The 22,768-nt window shown below is 42.4% G+C and overlaps 1 protein-coding gene across 8 annotated transcripts in view; it reads right to left on the reverse strand.

Moving 5' to 3' along the window:
• Nucleotides 1-13,856, reverse strand: part of pou2f1b (POU class 2 homeobox 1b) — a 188,712-nt gene extending 174,856 nt beyond the window's left edge. For 5 of the 8 annotated variants that reach the window (XM_069888487.1, XM_069888494.1, XM_069888488.1 and 2 more), the window contains exon 1: nt 13,796-13,847. In XM_069888487.1, coding sequence (XP_069744588.1) covers nt 13,796-13,822 — 27 coding nt within the window. In that variant the 5' untranslated portion in view covers nt 13,823-13,847. Of the gene's footprint in view, nt 1-8,424; nt 10,560-13,795 lie in introns of those variants that run through there. The other 3 variants (XM_069888491.1, XM_069888489.1, XM_069888492.1) reach the window with 2 other exon arrangements.
• Between the last annotated feature and the right edge of the window lie 8,912 nt (nt 13,857-22,768).

Consider the following 22,768-nt stretch of genomic DNA (forward strand, 5'->3'; position numbering starts at 1 on the left):
ATGTTTGTGTGTATTTTGGTCAGTATGGTTCATAGTGTGAAAAATAAAAATAAAAAAATTTTTAAAGTTGGCCCTCCATATCCATATCTGATAAGGACAGTCAACTGAGATACAAGTCACCTTTTAAAATATTACAGCCATGCCTCAAATTCAATACACAGATCTTTTTGTTTGGCTCCCTCCTCCTGTTACTAATCACATCTAAAGATGATTTTGGTGTTTCCTTGGATAAACTTTCTGGCCATCCTCTGGGTCCTGGAACACATGGATACTATGGACACCCACGTCAGACTGTTCATCAACTATAGCACTGTCTTCAATACCATAGTCCCAAGAAAACTTATCTCCAGACTCGGCCTCAGCAAAATTCCCTCTACATCTGAATGCTTGACTTCTTAACAACCCGCAGTCAGTGAAGAAGGGCAGCAACATCTCCTCCACAATCACACTAAGCACCATCTCTCCCACAAGGATGTATATATACCAAGCCAGAGACTAAACTGCCTCTCTACTCACAACTGCAAAACCAATAGCAGTCACTTCAAATTAATTGACATCACTAATCATGCAACCATATCAAATGATAATGAAAACAAATACAGAATGGAGATCCAGAGTCTGGTGCCAAGATAACTCAGTGCAAGACAAAGGAGCTGATCGTAGACTTAAAGGGAAGGGCGAATAGAGCTCACACCTCTGTCCGTATCAATCGCACTGAAGTGGAGACAGCAGATAGCTTCAAGTGCCTGAGCTAAATATTTCCAATGACCTGACCTGGACCACAAGCATCTTAACATGATAGTAAAGAAAGAATACTAATGCCTCTAAATCTAAGAAAACTAAGAAAGTTTTGCATGTACGCCACAACACTAAACAACTTCAATAGATGTACCATCAAAAGCAGACTAGCCGATTGTGTCACAGTTGGAATGTTTCCCTGCCAAAGATATGAAAAAGTTGCAGAAAGTAGTAAATGCAGCTGAGAATATCACACAAGCCTCCCTTCCCTCCATCGCCACCTCCGAGGAAAGGCAGCCAACATACTAAAGGACTCAGCCAAGCCTAGACATAATGTCATCTCTCTCCTCATTGGGAGATGGTTTAAGAGTGTTAAATTACTCACCCACAGCCTTAAAGACACTTTTATTTTTCCGTTTATTCTAATATCCAAGTCAGAATATTTGTAATTATATGCAAAACCATAATGGACATTGTTAACACCAGCAATGAGTAGCACCAAAATAATTATGGGTTGATAATTTCATTTTCTGATGAAGTACTGCATCAAAAGGGTAATCTTGTCTTTTGGAGGTTTTAGTGTCTATTTCAGAAAATGTAACATGCACAGTTCGGCGGGCAGCAACCTCCTTGGAAGAAGACCGCAGAGCCCACCTCACTGACAAAAGGCAAAGGAGGAAAAACCCAACACCCAACCCCAACCCACCAATTTTCCCCTGCAGCCGCTGCAACCGTGTCTGCCTGTCCCGCATCGGACTTGTCAGCCACAAACGAGCCTGCAGCTGACGTGGACTTTTACCCCCTCCATAAATCTTCGTCCGCGAAGCCAAGCCAAAGAAAAAAGCATGTAATACAAAAGTACCACTCATCAGAATTAGCAGGCCAAACCTTTAGTTATTACTGAATCAAACTCAAAGACCTGGGCCTCAATACCCCACTGTGAATTGGATCCTGGATTTCCTCACCTCCAAAACCCAGTCAATGCAGATTGGCAAGTATATCTCCATCGACACCAGAGCACCACCAGGTTGTGTACTTCACCCCCAATCTACTTGCTATACACCTATGACAGCACGGCCTGATACAACAACAATACCATTTACAAATTTGCTTGATACCACAGTAATGGGGTGTATAAAAGAGGCAATGAGCCAGGATATAGGAGAGAGATTGAAAACTTGACTGAATAGTGTACAAACAACAACCTCACACTCAACGTCAACAAAACTACAGAGCTGATTGGAGACTTGATCAATGGTTTGGGGGGGGGGGGGTGGGGGGGGGGTGGGGGGGAATCAGAGGTGAAGAACATGAGCGAATTTAAAATCCTGAAAGTCACCATCTTGGGGGACCTTTCCTTGACCCAACATGCTATTGTCATCATGAAGAAGTCATATCAGTGCCTCTTCTTCAGGATTTTACAGAGGTTTGGTAATGACATCGGAAACTTTGGCAAACTTCTACACATGTGGAAAGGAAAGTGTGCTGACCAGCTGCATAACAGCCAGCTGTGGGGGCATCAATATCTCTGAGTAGAAAGCCCTGCAAAAAGTAGTGGACATAGCTCACCCAGTCCTTTTTCTTTAAACAAACCAGGTAACCCACTGTGCGTTATATGCATGTGTGCAGTATACAAGAATTTTTTTTAAATTTTTTTTTACACGTTGAATATAAAAGTGAATATAATTGAGCAGCCACTGGTTCAAAAATATATTGGTTCAAAAATATATTTTTTTAAAATCACTTTAATGTAAAATAACCATATAACATCTTAAATAACAAGTAAAAATGCTGGACATGTTAAAATCAAAAATACATAACAATTAAAAACACACCAGTTATCCTACAAACTGCTGTATATTTTTGGAAGGTAGAAGGAAACCAGAGCACTTGGAGGAAACCCACTCAGACACAGGGAGAATGTACAAACTCCTGTCAGACAACAACGGGGTTAATGAACCCAGTTTACTGGTGCTGTTATAGCCCTGCGCAAACCGCAGCACTAACCAAACGAGTTCATTTTTAATTTTTGGATGGAGACACCAAGGGTCTGTGTTAGTCAACATCATCCGCAACTGCTTCAAATCCTTCCAAGTTGGATTGTTCACTCCCTTCATTAAAATATGTTAGGACAGCCTGCAACCGGTCTTCCATTACTGTAGTCAATACGGACATGTCACTGCTCTTGTAATCAGTGATGGAATCACCATCATTATTATATACTGTGCTGACTTTCTGAATCTGCTGTGTCTAGTGTCTGGTGTTATCTCATCCCACGCTCTGGCAACCCATTCGCAAACCTCAGTATCGATTGTTCTTTTCAGCCATCCGGCTGGGGTGAATTCATGAGTGCCATTCTGCTTCCATTCCTCCCATTTTGATGTGATAAGTGTCTTGAATGGATGATGAAAATACTGAGGCTGCAGTTTACATGTCCAACCCACCTGGAATTACTGCAATGTGGGCACCAACAGAATTTAGTCTTTTGTGTTGAATTCTCTTTGAGCTGCCATGGAATCAAGGCCTGTAACATTTTTCCATCCAGTTTCATAACATTGGAGTCTATCCAACCTTTCTTGTTACAGTGAACAATTACAGTATTGGGCATTTTTTCTCACGGCACTGTTACTCTTTTAAATATGATAATTGGCTTCAATTTAGTGCCACTTGCAGTTCAGCCAAGGACAAGAGTAAAACATGACCTTTCATATCCGATCGTAGTTATGGCCAGTTTTTGTTCCAGAAGCAGCCACGGTTCTTGTAGCGGTGATCTCAAAGGCCATTGGGACTTTGTCCATGTTAATGATGTGATTTTAAGTTCGCAAATTTCATTGGGAATGAAGCTGCGAAAAACAATGTTTTTTTTCCCCAATCTTCTGGAAGTCGCTGACCTACAGTTGTTTTAGTTCTTACCGACAATCCGTTTCATTTCATAATCTTGGATATCCAGGGGAAACCTGCCTTGAAATCTGTGATGCCTCTTTCATGTGCCCATAGTCTTACTTTCATCTCTAGGTACACCCTTATTTTGTTCTCTACGACTAAGAACCCACTCCTTCAAGGCAGTCTCTAACTGGAGCCATTTAGCTTTGGGGCCACGACATGCGCATTTTCATAGATTCATCCTCTCAAGCTCATCTTTCTCTTTCCTCCATTCACAAATGGATGATTCGCCAACCTCGAACTCTCACTGCCACTCTGTTGCCAGTTTCTTCTGCTCTAGTAACAACTGAAATTGGCGGTGTAAGATTTCCATCAACCCCTTGCATTGTCAAAAGAATCAGCACTCTTGATCTCAAAGGTAACCCTAAATGCAAGGGCCTTTTATACTGATTAGGCTTTATTGAATACAAGTGATCACCATACCGGCTGATAATGTTATCTGCGCATGTATCGCTTCAGTTTTTTTTGTGATTTTTATAGGACATTTTATGAGGGTGCTGGACAACTACTCCCACGTGTTATATGTGTGTGCATGTTATATGCGTGTGCATGTTATATGAGTGAAAATACAGTACATCACAGGCAAAACTCTCCCACCATCAAGAAAATCTTTGTGGAACACTGCCATTGGAGAGCAGCTGCAATCATCAAGGATTTATAACCACCAAGAACATGCTCTGTTCTCATTGCTGCCATCAGGAAAGAGGTGTTGGTGCCACAAGACTCGCACCCCCAAGTTCATGAACCTCCTCCATCATCAGACTCCTCAACAACAAACTCAATCAGAGACTCATTTAAGGACTCTCACTTTATTGATTTTAAAAAAATTCTCCCTGTATTGCAGTTTGTTTACAGTTCTTTATTTGTCTGCATGTATACACTGTGTAGAGTTTTATTTTTTATTATCAACAAGTGGTAATTATGCCTCATCTGCGAAAAAAAATCTAAGTTTTATATGATGTCATGTATGTACTCTGACAATAAACCTGAAATCTAATCTTAAAAGAGTCAGGCTGTTTAGAGACAATACTAGACACCAACTTTTCTAGGGTAGTTGAAATCTTAAGTAAACTGTCAAATGGTTGCAACAATTGGAGCATTCAGGAATTTGAATGGTTAATGTTTGAAAGTCAAATGAACAGTGAACTGAGCAGATTGAGAACAGGAGCTGGTCATTCCGCCAATGTTCCCAACAACTTGCATCAGATTTAGATTTATTGTCAGAAACATAACACCCTGAGATTTTTTTTCCTGTGGGTGAGGCAGAATGATCACTTAATGGTAGTGCAAAAAAAACTGCTCAACGTACACATGTAAACAAATAAAGAAATGTAAACAAACTGACTGCAATTCAGAGAGAAAAAAAAAATCAATAGTGCCCAAGTAAGTCTTTAAGTGAGTCCCTGATTGAGTTTGTTGTTGAGGAGTCTGATGGTGGAGGGGGAGCAGCTGTTCCTGAACCTGGTGGTGCGAGTCTTGTGGCACCTATAACTTTTTCCTGATGACAGCAGTGAGAACAGACCATGTGCTGGGTGGTATGGATCCTTGATGATTGCTGCTGCTGTCTGATGGCAGGGTTCCCTGCAGATGTTCTTGAAAGAGGGGAAAGTTTTGTCTGTGACATCCTTGGCTGTGTCCACTACCTTTCTCAGGGCTTTATGTTGAGGGATACTGGTGTCCCCTTAGCAGACCATGATTCAACCAGTCAGCACACTTTCCAGCATACTGCTGTAGAAATTTTCCAGAGTTCTTTCTGAAGTCGTATCAAACCTCCGCAATCTTGTGACAGAGTATTTAGAGATGTTTTGAGAAGGATTATTAGAGCAGGATGCACACAAACATTGTAAAACACAGAATATTTGTAGTACTTTTGCAGAGTGCTTTTTGCAAAAAGAGCAACAAAGTTGCAGTATACAGCTTGCCTGGAAGAGCATGTGATTTTTGCAGGCAGACAGAATAGTTTTGCTCTCAGAGAGGAAGGGTGTGAAATAGAGAGAAAGGAGACAGAAATCAGTTCCAGAAGGACAAAGCTGGCAAACTTTTGGAAGACTGCCTGGTCAAAGGAGAAGACCAGCTGTCTGAAAGATGACCTGAAAGAAGGAGGATCACCTGGAGAACCCTGAAGGGGGCAAGTTTCATCAGCAAGACTGATTAAACAGGAATCAGGTGTGGATGTCCTGGAACAAAAGGAATCTCTCTCTCTGAAGACCAACAAGAACCCTCCTGAGTGGTAACCATTTGCCTGCTAAGCACCAAAGACTGGTGAGCTTTGTTAATGCTAACTTCTGTGCACAGTACAAGAATTCCCTGCAACCAGTGAGATTGGACTGTGATCCAAAGAACTTTTCTAATCTTAAATATATATTACACACACCTGTGCTTAGTATTCAAGGGGGGGATTAAGTAGTTAGGTTAAGTAAGTAGGTTAAGTAATAAGTTAAAGTCTAATTCTGTTTTCTTGTTCAAATATAATTAAAAACTACTTTTGTTTAAGTACCCCTTTGTGTTGTGGTGCATATCTATTGCTGCTGGTGTTTGGGGTCCTCTGGACTCCATAACAATATCCTGACGATTTCACAATGCCATTAGTATGTTGAGTCCAGGAAAGATCATGACTTCCAAGAACTTACATTTGCTTACCCTCTGATCCCTCAATGATCACTGGATCATACACCTCTGGTTTTCCATTCCTGAAGACAGCGTCAAGGAAAGTTTTCTCAAGCAATAGGTATATGGCCCTATCAGAGATGAGGAAAACACTGGACATCCCACTGAGAAATGAAGCTGGGCCAATGGCTGAACTGTCATCAGTGGATCACTTTTAGACCAATGACCATTAGATCATTAGTTTTAAAACAGTTACAATAAAAGATAATTCTGGTTTGTAAGATAAAGTCCCTAATTGGAACATGGCAAACTTTGATAGTATTAGACAGGAAAGTGGAAAAGTTGATTGGGAGAGGTTGTTTGCAGGTAAAAGGGGCATCTGATAAGTAAAAGACTTTTAAAAATGAGTTAGAGAGTGTTCAGTGTCAGCATATTCCTGAAGGAGTGAAGGTCAAAGCTGGCAGAATTAGGGAACCCTAGTTGAAGAGAGCTATTGAAGCTTTGGTCAAAAAAAAGGAGACAAATGTCAGCTCTAGGAAATTATGATAAGGTGAATCATTTGAGTACAAGAGATATAGGACTACACTTAAAAAAGAAATCTGGAGGGCAAAAGAGGACACGAGATTAGCTTTACCAGATAAGGTAAAGATGAATCCCAAGAACTTTCGGAAGTATATTAAGGGGAAAAGGATAACAAGCGAGAGAGAGAGAAAAAAACAGGTCCCATTAAAAATCAATGTGGTCACGCACATGCAGGAGGTGGGAAAGTTCTTAAAATAATATTTCTCATCAACATATATTGTGAAAGCTAGGGAATTCAGGGATGGGAATCTTGATGAAGAAACAAAAGCCCTTGTGTGAGTGCAGGAACATGAAGGAAGAAAATATTAAAATAAAGGTATAAACTTTGCTGTGGGAAAGCAGGAGAGAGAGAAAGAGGAAATAAATAGCAATAACAGACAACTTTTAGATCGCATGGGAAAGTTGGGAGCACTGCAGCGCACAATTTTTAAAGAGTGCCAGAAAAAAGCAATGGCACACCTGCCTTCCCAGAATGCCATGTGGCAGAGAGACCCCTCTATCCATGCAGCTGTGCACACAGCCCTTTCTCTGCCACACAAAATTCTGGGAGGGCAGGTCCACCATTGCTTTTCCCTCCACTGCATTTCTATATTGTGCATGATAGCATTACCAACTTTCCCACACTATTTCAATTGTGTGCGATAGCGCTACCAACTTTAAAAATTGTCTGCTATTCTACTTATTGCTCGCACTTTCCCACAGTCCCTGATATAGGTCAGCATGACAACAACAGGAGCTGAAGGGTTTGTACTGTGCTGTACATAAAGCTTATTTATGTTAGGCATGATTAATTTTGTTCGAATATAAGACCATAATACATCGATCAGGATTTAGGGTAGGTTCACCATCACTCAAGAAGAGCGTAAAAACCTGCCTAAATGACTTGACCACTGGCACTCACATCCACAGATACGAAGTGGTGCTGAAGCAGATCTGCTCCTGTCTGAGCAGCGACATGGATCCATCCCAATTTGCCCAATGCAGAAACAGGTCTATGACAGATGCCATCTCACTGGCTCCACACAAAGCTTGGAACACCTGGACAGTAAAGATGCATACATCAGGATGCTCTTTATTGACTCCAGTTTGGCATTCAATACCATTATACCTCCTGCTCTACTCACACTCTACCTACAACTGCGTGGCTTGTTACAACAACCTCTCAGTGTCACTAAAACCAAGGAACTGATTGTAGACATTAGGAAGGAAAACCAGAGCTGTAGGATCGAGTGATCATTGGGGAATCAGGGTGGAGAGGGGGGTCACTATCTCAAAGATCCTTTCTCAGAGCCAGCACATTAATCCCATCATGAAGAAAGCACGTCAGCGCCTCTACTTTCTTAGGTGTTTGCTGAGGTTCAGTAAACAATGGCCAAACTCTACAGATGTGTAGTGGGAAGTGTGCTGACCAGCTGCTTCGCAGCATGGTATGAAGGCACCAATACCAATACGAAAAGCCCAGTAAAAACTAGGGGACACATCATAGGCAAAACTCTCCCCACCATCAAGAATATCTACATAAAACATTGCCATTGGAGAACAGCAATGACTTACCAAGAACTCACACCACCCAGGACATGCACTGCTCTTACTGCTGCCATCAGGAAGGAGTGCAGTACCACAGGACTCATTTAAGAATCTGTACTTTGATCATTATGTATTTCTGAATGTTTATTTTTCTGTAGTGGCACAGTTTGTTCACATTTCTTTCTTCTTGAGTACAGTTCACAGTTAATGGTAATTCAAAATTCTTCCTGGCCTGCAGGAAAAAGAATCTCATGGTTGTATGTGATGTCACGCATGTAGACTGACAATAAATTTGAACATTGAATGAGCTGCTAGAGGAGCAGTAGAGGCAGGTATAAATACAATGTCTACAAAACAGTTAGACAGATATATGGATAAGAAAGTATTACAGGGATATGGTTCAAATACAAGCAAATGGGTCTAGCTTAGGGAGACATTTTGGTTGACATGGACAAATTCTGATGAAGAGCCTGCTTCAAAGTCGTCACTCTTGACTCAAATTAATCAAGTTCCCCTCAAACAAAAAGAACAAGCAATTGCAATTGAGAGATATAGGGCAAACCCATCTTTAAAAACTGCCACATATGCTGTTGCAGTGAGAATTGGGTTTATAAATAATGCGCACATTTTCATGGTGAGAAACACTGCCAAAGGATGGCAGAAGCAACTGGGGAATGAAATTTCTGGCACATATATCGTGTAAAAAAAATTTGTGAGATTCAATTAGATCCGAGATCACAATGGCATAATTAACTAAGTATTGACATCATTTTTGTTGGTAGGCTTGCACCTTTAATACACACACTAACAGAATGGCCCCAACAGTGTTAAATGTTACATAATAGAAAAGTAAATGAAAAGTTAACAAAAATGTCACTGAATATTTTCAACAAATAACGCAAACTGACAAAAGCATAAAGCCAGCAAAGATGAAGTGGGATTTTCTTGCATGTTTTCTGGAGTCAGTTGCCTTCCATCAAACACAGAAATTCTTCATGGTAGTAGAATTCATTGGCCTCCGGCCTCAAGAGTTTCACAGTGTTTTCCAAGAATTAAGCTCAAATTCAATATTCCTGGTTTCACTGGTTTTTTTTTTTGCTCTATTTTCTTCCAGTTTCTTCCATTTGTATCATTACCTTGGCTATATAAAGTACACTGTTTGACCTGCTCAGTGTTTCTGACATGGTGTTCTTACTACAATTCCTATTTGCTAGTGGTTTATATGAATAAAAGAAAATTATATACATTATTTAATATGCATCAAAGAGGTCAGAGAAACAAATTTTGTATTTTTTTGCATGAGTGGGGGAAATTATAAGAACTAGGTGCAGGAGTCGGCCATACAGCCCATTGAGCCTGCTCAGCCATTTAATGTGATCCTGGCTGATCTAATAAGCTCATCTCAACCTACCTGACCAAAAGAACTGCTCACACTAACTATCTGAGACTCTCATATTTTCAAATCAATATTTATTTATGTAGATGAAATACTTGTCCTGAATATGCATTTTTTGTCTGTATGTGTGTTACGTCCAGTTATGTGTCTACATGTTTTGCACCAAGGACCAGAACACACTGTTTTGTCAGGAAACAAACAGATGACAATAAACTCGATTTTTCTCCCATATCCCTTAATTCCCTGACTTTGTAGAAATTTATCCAACCTCATCTTAAATATATTTACTGAGGTCACCTCCACTGTTTCAATGGGCAACAAATTCCACAGATTCACCACCCTCTGGGAAATTAAAAATGGTCCAGGAACAAAATTTAACAGGAAATTTGTTACTTTTACTTTCCCCCATTAATGAAGAGAAATCTTTCAATGAATACAAATGCAATCCTCTCTGCCTGGAAGTACATTAAACTGAAAAAAAAAGTAACAAATGAGTTCTGAGTTTTGAAGGACTGGGCAATGGAACAGAAAATTAAGACTCAAGCCAATAGATATTGAAACTGCTAAATTAATATTAAAGCTTTGAACCAGGTTTTTAACAAACCCAAAATGTGCAATCTAATTTATGTAAAATTTTGATGCTATTTTTTTTCCCCCAGAAGGAAAAAACTTTCAATGAACTAAAATTAAACCTCCCCTTCATCCAGATTATAACAGTACACCCAAATCCCACCTTCTGTTAAAAAAAATACTGAAAGATTAGCCCAAAAATCCCTCTTGTACAGGTAGAGCAAAAGATTTTACAATATTAATCTAAAAGACAAACATTATTATTTTTGTTATATATTAAAGTACACTCAATAGATGGTGTTTATTTCAATCAAATGTATAATTTATAGACAAATCATTAATTGATCATAATAAAGTAGCTGGCTGGACTGAATGATTTATATTAGTAATAATGAGCAAAACACTGAGGAAAAATCCCAAATGTTGGATATTTCCATGCTGCAATTTTTTGAGAACATTTTACTTCTATTTTCCCTCCAAGTGTGCTATTCAGCAGGGTGCATCTTGCATTTAAATCAATTCATGCAAGCATCATTAAATGAGCAAATGAGTGAGAATATTCATGTATTAATTTACATACATGTCCCAGATATACCAATAGAAAACATGTCACTGAATTAAGCCACTGATTCAATTCAAACAATTATATGTATGGAGAAGTGAAAACAACCTAATGATTTCCCCCTACAAATCTCCATCTCTTCTGATAAACAAGCAATCAAGATCACTGGTGTAGCCAATTTCATCGAATTCGCTCCATATCACACAAGGTACAGGAAAATTCACATTGTTCACTCGGCATCAACTTCTCCTTTGATCACCCTTATGGTTTTCTCAATCTATGACCATGGATTTAACTTTCTTTGTTCTTCTAAAATTTAAATTGTACATATTCATGTTCACTCAAAATCAAAGCTCCCTATAAAATCTCCCAAGTTTTATTCTCAATACATGTTAAAGTCAAAATTAGCACTTACAGCCTTGAAACTAATCACTGAAGTGGCTCCTAAGTTCTTATGGCAAGATGAGAATTCAATGAATATGGCACTTTTAAGGCTGGCAGTCCAAAAGAGTACATCTCAGATACACTGAATGATTAAAATCTCCAACATTACGATTCTGCTCTTATTAGCCGAATTTATGAGAATAGACCAAACCAAGTGTTTGCCTCAAAGCCTTTGTGTTGAACAAACCATTTTATATGGGAAAAGATATTTACTTACAACCTTCTTAAGACAAATCAGATTGTTACTTGTTGAGAATGGCCAATACATTACATCCAACCAAAAAAATGCCCAGGATATTTTTCATATATTGTTTTCCATGATGTCTGTATATATCATGTTGCTCTTTTGTATTACAGGTTTAGCCTTCCATCTAGAATTCATGTTGCTCTTTGGTACTACTGGTTTCGCCTTCCATCTAGGATTCATCTTGCTCTTTGGTACTACTGGTTTCACCTTCTATTTAGGATTCATCTTGCTCTTTGGTGCTACTGGTTTCGCCTTCCATGTAGGATTCATGTTGCTCTTTGGTGCTACTGGTTTCGCCTTCCATGTAGGATTCATCTTGCTCTTTGGTGCTACTGGTTTCGCCTTCCATGTAGGATTCATGTTGCTCTTTGGTGCTACTGGTTTCGCCTTCCATGTAGGATTCATCTTGCTCTTTGGTACTACTGGTTTCACCTTCTATTTAGGATTCATCTTGCTCTTTGGTGCTACTGGTTTCGCCTTCCATGTAGGATTCATGTTGCTCTTTGGTACTACTGGTTTCGCCTTCCATGTAGGATTCATCTTGCTCTTTGGTGCTACTGGTTTCGCCTTCCATGTAGGATTCATGTTGGTTTTCGGAACTACTGGTTTCGCCTTCCATCTAGGATTCATCTTGCTCTTTGGTGCTACTGGTTTCGCCTTCCATCTAGGATTCATCTTGCTCTTTGGTGCTACTGGTTTCGCCTTCCATGTAGGATTCATGTTGCTCTTTGGTACTACTGGTTTCGCCTTCCATCTAGGATTCATCTTGCTCTTTGGTACTACTGGTTTCGCCTTCCATGTAGGATTCATCTTGCTCTTTGGTGCTACTGGTTTCGCCTTCCATGTAGGATTCATGTTGCTCTTTGGTGCTACTGGTTTCGCCTTCCATGTAGGATTCATCTTGCTCTTTGGTGCTACTGGTTTCGCCTTCCATGTAGGATTCATGTTGCTCTTTGGTGCTACTGGTTTCGCCTTCCATGTAGGATTCATCTTGCTCTTTGGTGCTACTGGTTTCGCCTTCCATGTAGGATTCATGTTGCTCTTTGGTACTACTGGTTTCGCCTTCCATCTAGGATTCTCTTCGAAGAAAAACTGCGATCGATTAATGTGGTTCAGATTTTACTAAAAACAAGGCATCCTGAGACATCGCCCGTTCCAGGTCAAGCACGTTTGAAATGAGCAATCCTTCCTTTAATCAGATGGCATTTGATTCATAAGATCAACATCAGGAAAACATGTTTCCCCAAAGAAGTGTGCCGCGATCAATGCTTTGAATTTCGTCCACAAATAGACGTCGGAACCTTGAGCAAGAGCTCATTTGCACAGGGGGGGCTGGTGGAGGCCGAGTCGGATTTAAACTGTGCCCATTTCTTTAATATTTACAAGTGGACGTCCTCTGAATATTCATGACTGCGCTTCAACATGAGGGGCCTGGACGTTCTCCCACCGCCGAGACCAGGGAGCAGCCGCTTCGATCCACTCCCCCGAGAAACATGGAGCGCGGCGTCGGGGTCGGGGGATGGATGAGTCGGGGCCGCCCGAGGCCTAGGCGGCCGGACGGAACCTCGGGGCCGAGTGGTCGGGGAGCGGGGAGCGGGAGAGGGCAGGAGGCCGCGCTCCGAGTCGGTGCTGCGAACCGGCCGCCCCGATTCCATCTGTGCAGCTGAACGTGAGGAGGGGCGTCCGGGCGGGGGCTGCCCCTCGCCGACCCCTCACCCCGCTCCGGCCTTTCCGGGGGGGGTTGGATCCCCGTCCGCGAGCTCGGCGGCGGGGCCCGAATTGGCAGAGGGGACGGAGGCGGCCTCGGCCTCGATGAGAAGGCCGCGGCGGATGGGAAGCCGCCGTGCTTTGCATAATGTTTCCAGCCGGACGGTCTGTCCCGTCCCCCCCTCCCCCGTCTCAACCCCCCCCCGTCTCAACCCCCCCCGTCTCAACCCCCCCCCCCCCCCCGCGCGGGCTCCCGCCTTTCTCTTATTTCTTTTATTTTTCCCCCACAACAAACCGAAAAAAAATCGCTGCCGGAACGCGCTCGGGGGGAAGCGGCCGCGGCCGCTCGGTCTCCTGCACAAATGAAGGCGTGAAAGTCTTCCTTGTGCTCGGCCCCGCAATCAAATACAGTAATAAGGCCAAATAAATTATGCTAAATGGAAATATGAATATGTAAAATTCGATCCATTACCGGGCTTCTCATCTGTGGACGCTCCATCCGCCATTTTGAATATCAATTCACTTTACCCGCCATCCCCCGCGCCGCGCCCAGCCCGACCTGCCGCCGCCGCCGCCGCCCCCCGGCCCCCGGACCCCGGCCTCGACCCCGACCCCGACCCCGACCCCAGCGGCCCCGGCCTCGCGGCTCCCGTCTCCACCCATTTTATCTTTATTTTATATAACTCATGGCGCGGCTTCGGGGCCCTTGGCGGAAACGACCCGACGTCCCGTCCCCATTTTGGCGCCGCCTGTCCCGCGGCCCCAGGCCAGGCCCCCCCCCCACGGGCCAGGCCCCCCCCCCACGGGCCAGGCCCCCCCCCCCCACGGGCCAGGCCCCCCCCCCCCACGGGCCAGGCCCCCCCCCCCCCACGGGCCAGGCCCCCCCCCCCCCACGGGCCAGGCCCCCCCCCCCCCACGGGCCAGGCCCCCCCCCCACGGGCCAGGCCCCCCCCCCCACGGGCCAGGCTCCCCCCCCACGGGCCAGGCCCCCCCCCCCCCACGGGCCAGGCCCCCCCCCCCCACGGGCCAGGCCCCCCCCCCCACGGGCCAGGCCCCCCCCCCACGGGCCAGGCCCCCCCCCCCCCCCCGGGCCAGGCCCCCCCCCCCCCCCCCCCCCCCCCCGGGCCAGGCTATTAGAGGAGAGGATTTTCAGGGGATCCTGGGGGCGGGGAAACCGGCCTCTCAGCCCCTCTAGTCCGTGCCCTCCTCCAGACCCACCCCTTGCCCTCCCATCCAACCTTGCCTTACATGACAAGAGTTGACTTTGCTGCGACCACCTCTTCGCAAAGGTCAATTCTGGAGCAAAATCCAAAGACTTGCAGCACAGAGGAAGTGAAATGAAAGAAAATGCGTGGAAATAAACCGGGCTCGGATCGGGGGACATTCAAAACACAAGGTGCTCAAACAAATAACAAGAGTACCGGGAAAGTAAAACTTCAACGCTCTGTCCACCCGGGCCGGAGGTGCTCAAACTGTCGCCTTTATTGCTGAAGGGTTTCGATTCAACCGCCATTCTAAAGATATGAAATCAAAGTCAATGACTGAAAAATAATGCTCCTGTGTTCGAGGTACAAGATTCAATGCAGACCAGTGACTTAAAATATACCAGCAGCAACAGAATTATATTTCACCACAATTCATACCCGGCATATCCCCTCCCCAGTTGGTTTAATGAAGAGTTGGAAAAGCACGAAAGAAACAGAGCCTCACCACACCAAAACAAACGCCTTTCTGAGGTCATTTTGGAAGAATGCAACAATGTTTGATTCCCTTATCATTTTCACATCCTTTATTATTGAAGTTGAACAAAATGATTTAAACCTGAACTAACTGATCACAATTTTTCAATCACAAAACTGTCTTTGCCATTTCTCCTGCATTACCCATTTCCATCCTTGCTGCAGCTGATCTATATCTCTTGTCATCTCTACCATTTTTGCTCTTTTGTCTCCCATTCCCCCCCCCCCCCACCACCATATCCATAGAGTTCAACTCACCCAAACTACCAAATAGGTGCTATCTCATTTTGACCAACTCACCAATCACACAAAAGCCTTCTTGAATCTCTCATTTGTAAGCCTTCTCAAATATAAATTGCCATGTTTCCATCTTAGTAAAATTTCCAGCCATTCTTCTCCCTATTCCTGTAGCAATGTAGGTTTAAGTTTCTGCAGTTCCCTATTTGACCTCACTGCCTGTTCACATTCCTCTTTTTTTTTTAAACATAATTTAATTCTCTTGAAAACTTGCTGATAATCTCTTCCAGTTTTTATTTAAACCATCAGGAAAGAGATATAGATGCCTCAAGACTCACCACCAGATTTGGGATCAGCTGCTACCCCTCCACCATCCAACTCCTCAACAACAAACTCAATCAGGGACTCATTGAAATTATTGAATTTTTTTTGCAGTTTGTTTACATTTCTTTATTTGTTTACATCTGTATATTGTGTACAGTTTTTATTTTGCATTACCAATCAGTGATAATTCTGCCTTGCCTGCAGGGAAAAAAAATCTGGATTGTATATGATGTCATGAATGTATAAATAAATAAATCTGAATCAGAAATCTGAGTGTTGTTTAGAAGTTTGATGGTGAAGGGGTAATAACTGTTCCTGAACCTGTTGTACAAGTCTATACTTCATTCCTCCTGGCAGCAGTGAGAACAGAGAATGTCCTGGGTGGTGCAGATCCTTGATGATTGCTGCTGCTCTCCAATGGCAGCGTTCCATGTAGATTTTCTTGATGGTAATGAGAGCTTTGCTTGTGATTTACTGGACTGTGTCCACTATGTTTTGCAGAGCTTTCTTCTCAAGAATTGGCCCCCATACAATGCAGCTGGTCAGCACACTTTCCACTACACATCTGTACAAATTTGTCAGGGTTTCCGATATCATACCAAACCTCCACAAACTCCTGAGGAGGTAGAGGTGCTGATGTGCTTTCTTACAATGCTATTAGAGTGTTGAGTCCAGGAAATATCCTCCAACATAGTGACCCCAGGAATTTAAATTTGCTCACTCCACCTTTTTTTTCTTAGTAGCAAGATGGTATAAAATAAAATGTTTCCACGATGATGCTGCTACAAAACACTGAATTTCATGATTCTTGATGCTGACTTATCGCTCCCTTTAATAAATTCTGATTCCCCGATGATCACCGTACTGTTGACCTCTGGTTTTCCCTTCCTAAAGGGCACAAATAGCTCCTTGGTTTTGGTAACAGTGAGGAGTGGGCTGTTGGTAGTACACGATCCAGCCAAGTTTTCAATCTCACTCTTGATGCTGACTCATTGCTCCTTTTAATAAATTCTGATTCCCCAATGATCACCGTATTGTCGACCTCTGGTTTTCCCTTCCTAAAGGGCACAAATAGCTCCTTGGTTTTGGTAACAGTGAGGAGTGGGCTGTTGGTAGTACACGATCCAGCCAAGTTTTCAATCTCACTCTTGATGCTGACTCATTGCTCCTTTTAATAAATTCTGATTCCCCAATGATCACCGTATTGTCGACCTCTGGTTTTCCCTTCCTAAAGGGCACAAATAGCTCCTTGGTTTTGGTAACAGTGAGGAGTGGGCTGTTGGTAGTACACGATCCAGCCAAGTTTTCAATCTCACTCTTGATGCTGACTCATTGCTCCTTTTAATAAATTCTGATTCCCCAATGATCACCGTATTGTCGACCTCTGGTTTTCCCTTCCTAAAGGGCACAAATAGCTCCTTGGTTTTGGTAACAGTGAGGAGTGGGCTGTTGGTAGTACACGATCCAGCCAAGTTTTCAATCTCACTCTTGATGCTGACTCATTGTTCCTTTTAATAAATTCTGATTCCCTACTTTTATGATATCGTGAACAAATTTGTTGCTGTGGTACCAAACCACACAGTCATAGCTATGAAGCGAGTAGAGCAGACAGCGAAGTACACATCCCAGTCGGGCTCTGGTACTGATGGAAATTGTGGAGGAGATGTTCTTGCCAATCCACAGTGATTGAGATCTGGAGGTGAGGAAGTCCAGGATCCAATTACACAGTGGATTATTGAGGCCCAGGTCTTGGAATTTGCTGACAAATTTTTAAAGGGATGATGGTGCTGAATGCCAAACTAATTAATACATGATCTCTGCCGTGACCTGCTGATGCTCTAGGCAGATTTAAACGGATCCATGTCACCACTCAGACAGGAGCTAATATGCTTCAATGTATGGAAAGAATACTTACCATAGTTTGAGAGCTACCCTCCAGCACATTGCGAACATCGATAATGAAATTTACCACACGGCCTTGAGCTATCAGAAGGAAAGGTGCCAGAAGATTCAAGATTGCTAACACAGTAGAAAGTTCATGGTATATTGGAAGCAGTGATCCTTACCTTTCTGTACACTTCTAAGATATGATTTACATACATCTGGCACTTCAAAGCACATTAGAGATACCCCTGTGCGTGGATCCACAAAATTCTCCAATTCTTCTGGCAGAAAAAGTGAACCAATGTTAGTTTCCTTTCCCAGGCCAAAGTACCAAGCAATGAAGTCGGAAATTAGATTCAGTTGGCTACAGTGGGTGGGTAAGTAATTTGCTATCCCCACATCATGCTCCCAAAACAGACACTCCAAATTCTGTCACCAGAAGAGATTATCTGGTGGACAGATGCAAATATTATGGGATGTTCTCAAGGTCACATTAAAAAAAAATTAAATATCACAACTAACTCATGGAGGAGTATTTTAGATGACATGAAGAACCTTGACTCCATGTATTGGCAGCAAAAAGATGCCAGGATAATTGGAAAAAGAGTACCACATTCAATGTTGATGGAGCTCGAGATGTGAGGGATTTGTACGTGTGATCTAGCCACTCCCACTGATTATTTGTGTATTATGTTACTGTTAAGATGTGTACAGTATTTTGGAGTGGGTCATTTGGTTTGAATGGGGTCGTTTTATTTTGCAGACTACTAATGCAAATTGTGTTTCCTGGGTGTCCTTCATATCCTAAGTGGATCATTCAAGCCTCCTTTGCACAGCTAAGGATGATGCAGAGAAGAGAGGTCATGGTAGCCTTCCTTTTCCACCCGCTCCTCTCACATTAGCTGCTCTCCAGACTGCTTCACAAATCATGGGCTGTATGAAGGTCAACTTGTTATCCTTCCTCCAACATTAGGTGTTGTCTTTGATTGAAAAGTTCAACAATGACATATCAAAATCTGCTTGAGATAAATTGCAAAGCAATTCTGGATAGTGCAGAAAATGAAATCTCATTTTCAGTAGACATATGGTATACTTGTTATATTACACCTTCTGCTGTTGAAATTGCACTGGTATGAATAGCCAGTAGCCCTCAAGATCCATCCATACATCCAATGCCAGCAACTGCAACAACAGAACTATTTGGACTCCCTCATGGATTTTCATGTGCTTTGCAGATACATGGTATTAAATGTGAGGAAAGTACTTTCATAATCACATCGAGGAACTAGAAACATTCCCTATTCATAAAATAACCTGGATCATAAAAGGAAATCAAAAAGAACACATGTCTGCCTGCATCATGAGAAGCCAGGAATGGTGGTAAATCCCTGTACCCAACATGCTATCTGCTCCTTAAGGAAGGCAAGGTCATTTCTTCGCAGGTAACATAAGAGTGTGATCCTTCTGATGCAACATTAAGAAACAAATTGAGAGGCACAACAGAGATTTGTTGGAGCAGCATGGAAAGATAAAGTGAAGAGGAAATTGAGAGTTAACAAGATAACCGAGCTCTACAAAGAGAAAAATCCAGGTGTGAGAGCATGCCTAATGATGTGCCTACAGAATGACATCTATCTTAGCGTTGAGAGACTTGGAGAATCTAAGCCATCAGAAAATCCAGGTAGGCTGAAGACTCCCTTGGAATAATCTTTTCATGATGTCACCAGAACTCAGGATATTACCAGGACATCAGGATTTGAGTTATAGGGAGAGATTGGTTCTTTATTCGAAGGAGGGTAGGAGGCTGAGGGGTGACTTTATAGAGGTTTATAAAGTTATGATAGACATGGATAGAGTGAATGCTCACTGTCCTTTTACCAGGGTGGATCATTCTAGAACTAGAGCACAGTGGTTTAAGATGAGATGGGAGAAATTTAAAAAGGATCTGATGGGCAGCTTTTTCACTTAGAGAGTGGGACATATCTGGAAAAAGATGTCAGAGAAAGCTGTAAAAGCAGGTACTATATCAACATTTATAAAACATTTGGACAGATATATTGAGAGGGAGGGTTTAGAAGGTCCTGGACCAAATGCAGGCTAATGGGACGAGCTCAGAATGCCAACTTGGCGAATATGAATGATCTGGGCTGAAGGGGCAGTTCCATGCTATATGGCTTTACTTTGCCCCGAGGTCTTCAACAAAACCGAGTCATCTTCCATGAGCATTACATAATGTCGCACACCCAGTGATGTTACCACTGGGGCATAGCAGCAAATGGAGTGCAACTATGAAAAAAGTGGTTCTTCCATTCAGTAGAAAAATGAAGTGCAGGATATTTTAAAATGGTAGGTGATTAAACGTTGATATTTAAGGGGCAAGGGTGTTTTTGTACACAAGAGCAAACGTGTAGGTGCAGCATGCAATTGGGGAAGCAAATAATATCTTGATACAACTATACAAGACCTTATGAGACCATACTGAAATAAAAATCACATCTTTGGTATCCTTACCTAAGAATGTAGTTTACTGAAGAGGAACTGCAGCAAATGTTCACCAGGCTACTTATAATGACAGGTGTGTTTTATGATGAGAGATGGGACAAGTAATTTCCCTGTGGATGAAAATCAAATAACTTCAGGGGGTTGTAAATCTGAAATTAAAAAAAAAATCCAAAAATGCTTCTTCTGTGGTAAGAGAAACAGAGTTAGCATTTTAGGTTGACTTCAATTTTATTTACAAAGTACTTGTATTACTTGAAGAAATTACAGTTACAAAAAAATGATGGTCAATTTGGGATGGTTGATGAGAAACTTCACTCAGTGATGAATCTTTGGAATTCTCAACATAATGGGGTTTAAATGCATTCATAACTGAAATCAATATTGGAAGAGTGAATGGATCTGGGAATATGACAGGAAAATGAAACTGAAGTAGCAGATCTGTTGTGATCATTGAATAGAGGTGTAACTTTGAGGAATTGAATGGTCCGTGCATCTTATTTCTTATCATAGTAGCTAAATGCTGTAAAAATAAGATCCTGTTATGTTTAGCATGCTCTATGGAGTTTGGGTGGTGTATGAGCAACCCACAATCACTGATGAAGAAGCCCAATCAGGTTTCACATTTTCAACAAGCAAATAGTGTCTGGAATTTACTGCTCCAATTTATGTCAACATGAGCAGAAAAATGTGTATTATACAAGAAGTGTTATCATTTGGTGTAATCCTGAGACTTAAAAAAAAAACATTAGGTACATCACAGCTACATATTAAAGTGCCCAGACCAATTTCACCAAGTAGTTAATCCATGAGGGCTATTCTGGGTTAAATTTAAAATGGACTACATAGTATACAAAAACAGGTAGTATGTAGTCTTGATGCTAGGCTTATGTGAATACAATATTTTTCTTCCTATATTAACTAAATGCAACACTTCCTTGTATTCAATTGTAAAAAAAATTGCATTAACTTTTTGATATACAGCATGGAAACAGCCCCTTCAAACCATATTGGCCATGCCAGGCAAAATGTCTCATCCACACTAGACCCATCTGCCTGTGTTTGGCCCATATCCCTCAAAACCTAGCTTACCCATGTATCCATCTAAATATTTCTTAAATGTTTCAGTCTTACCTGCCTCATTCACCTCCTTCTGCAGCCAATTCCACACATACAACACATTCTGTTTAAAAAAAAGTTACCCCTTAGGTTCAGGTTAAATCTCTTCCCACTCACCTTAAATCTATGTCCTCTAGTTACCAATTCCCCTACTCTGGGCAAAAGGCAGTGCATTTACTCAATCTACTCCTGTCTTGATTTTGTTTTCCTCTATGAGATAACCCCTAATTTTCCAAGGAATAAAGCCCAAGCCTGCTCAATCTCTCCCTATAGCTCAGGCCTCGAGTCCTGGCAACTTGTTCATACATCTTTTCTGTGCCCTCTTCAACTTTACAACATCTTTCCAATGGCACAGTTATCAAAACTGCAAATGAGACAGTTTACAATTTTACAATGGGGCCTCACCAATGTCTAACATGGCAACATGACCTCTCACTCTGTACTTAATACTCTGACTGATGAAAGCCAATTCAAAATTCAGAGGTGCAAAGGGAGTCCTCGTGCAGTATACCCCAGGTAGAGTTGAGGTTGAAAGCAGCGAATGCACTGTTGACATTCATTTCTAGAAGATAGAGCTGTTGAGACCCTATACAGCTCTGGTATTATTGTCGTACAGAGCTACACAAAGTCATAGGTGTAAAAGTGAGTAGAGCAGGAGGCTAAGAATACAGGCCCTGTGCTGCTCCAATGCTGATGAAGATTGTGGAGGAGAAGTTCTTACCAATCTTCACTGATTGTGGTCTAGAGGTGAGAAAATCCATGATCCAATTACACAGTGGGGTGTTAACCCCCAGGTCTTGGAGTTTGCTGATCAGTTCTAAGGGGATGATGGTGTTAAATGCCGAACTGTAGTTGATCAAGAGCATCCTGATGTTTGCATCTTTGCTGCCCAGGTGTTCCAGAGCTTTGTAGAGCCAGTGAGATGGCATCAGCTGTAGACCTGTTTCTACAATAGGTGAACTGGAATAGATCCGTTTCAGTGCTCAGAAAGGCGCTGATTTGCTTCATCACCAGCCTTTCAAATCATTTCATCACTGTTGATGGAAGTGCTACTGGTTAATTAAGGCAGGTTACTGCACTCTTCTTGGGCACTGGTATGATTGATGCCTGTTTGAAACAGGTGAATACCTTGCCCTGCTGGAGTGAGATAATGAAGATATCTGTGGATGCCTTGGTAAGTTGGTCAACACAGATCTTTAATACTCGGCCAGGTACTCTGTCCAGGCCAGATGCTTTCAGATTCACTCTCCTGAAGGCAGCAAGCACATCATCCTCAAATACAGACAGGATGGGAATGACAGGGGATGTGGGATTGCAGAGGGGTGGTTCTTCACTGTTATGTCGTTAAATCTGACGACTGCATTCCTCTGGGAGAGAAGCTTTGTCATCTGCTGCTTCACCAGATTTGGTTTTGTAACAGGTTATGGCATTTAGGCCCTGCCACAACTGTTGGGCGTCCCTCATTGTTTCCATTTTCATCCAAAATCTCCACTTTGCCCAGGATATAGCTTTCTGCAGGTCATACCTGCTCCTGCTGTACTGCTCTGGGTCTCCAGACTTAAATGTCAAGACCTGGCTCTCAACAGGTTCTGGATTTCATTGTTTATCCAGGGCTAAACTCTGAATAATTTGGTGGGGACACA

This window comes from Narcine bancroftii, chromosome 7, assembly GCF_036971445.1.
Source record: "Narcine bancroftii isolate sNarBan1 chromosome 7, sNarBan1.hap1, whole genome shotgun sequence".
NCBI classification, from domain to species: Eukaryota; Metazoa; Chordata; class Chondrichthyes; order Torpediniformes; family Narcinidae; genus Narcine; species Narcine bancroftii.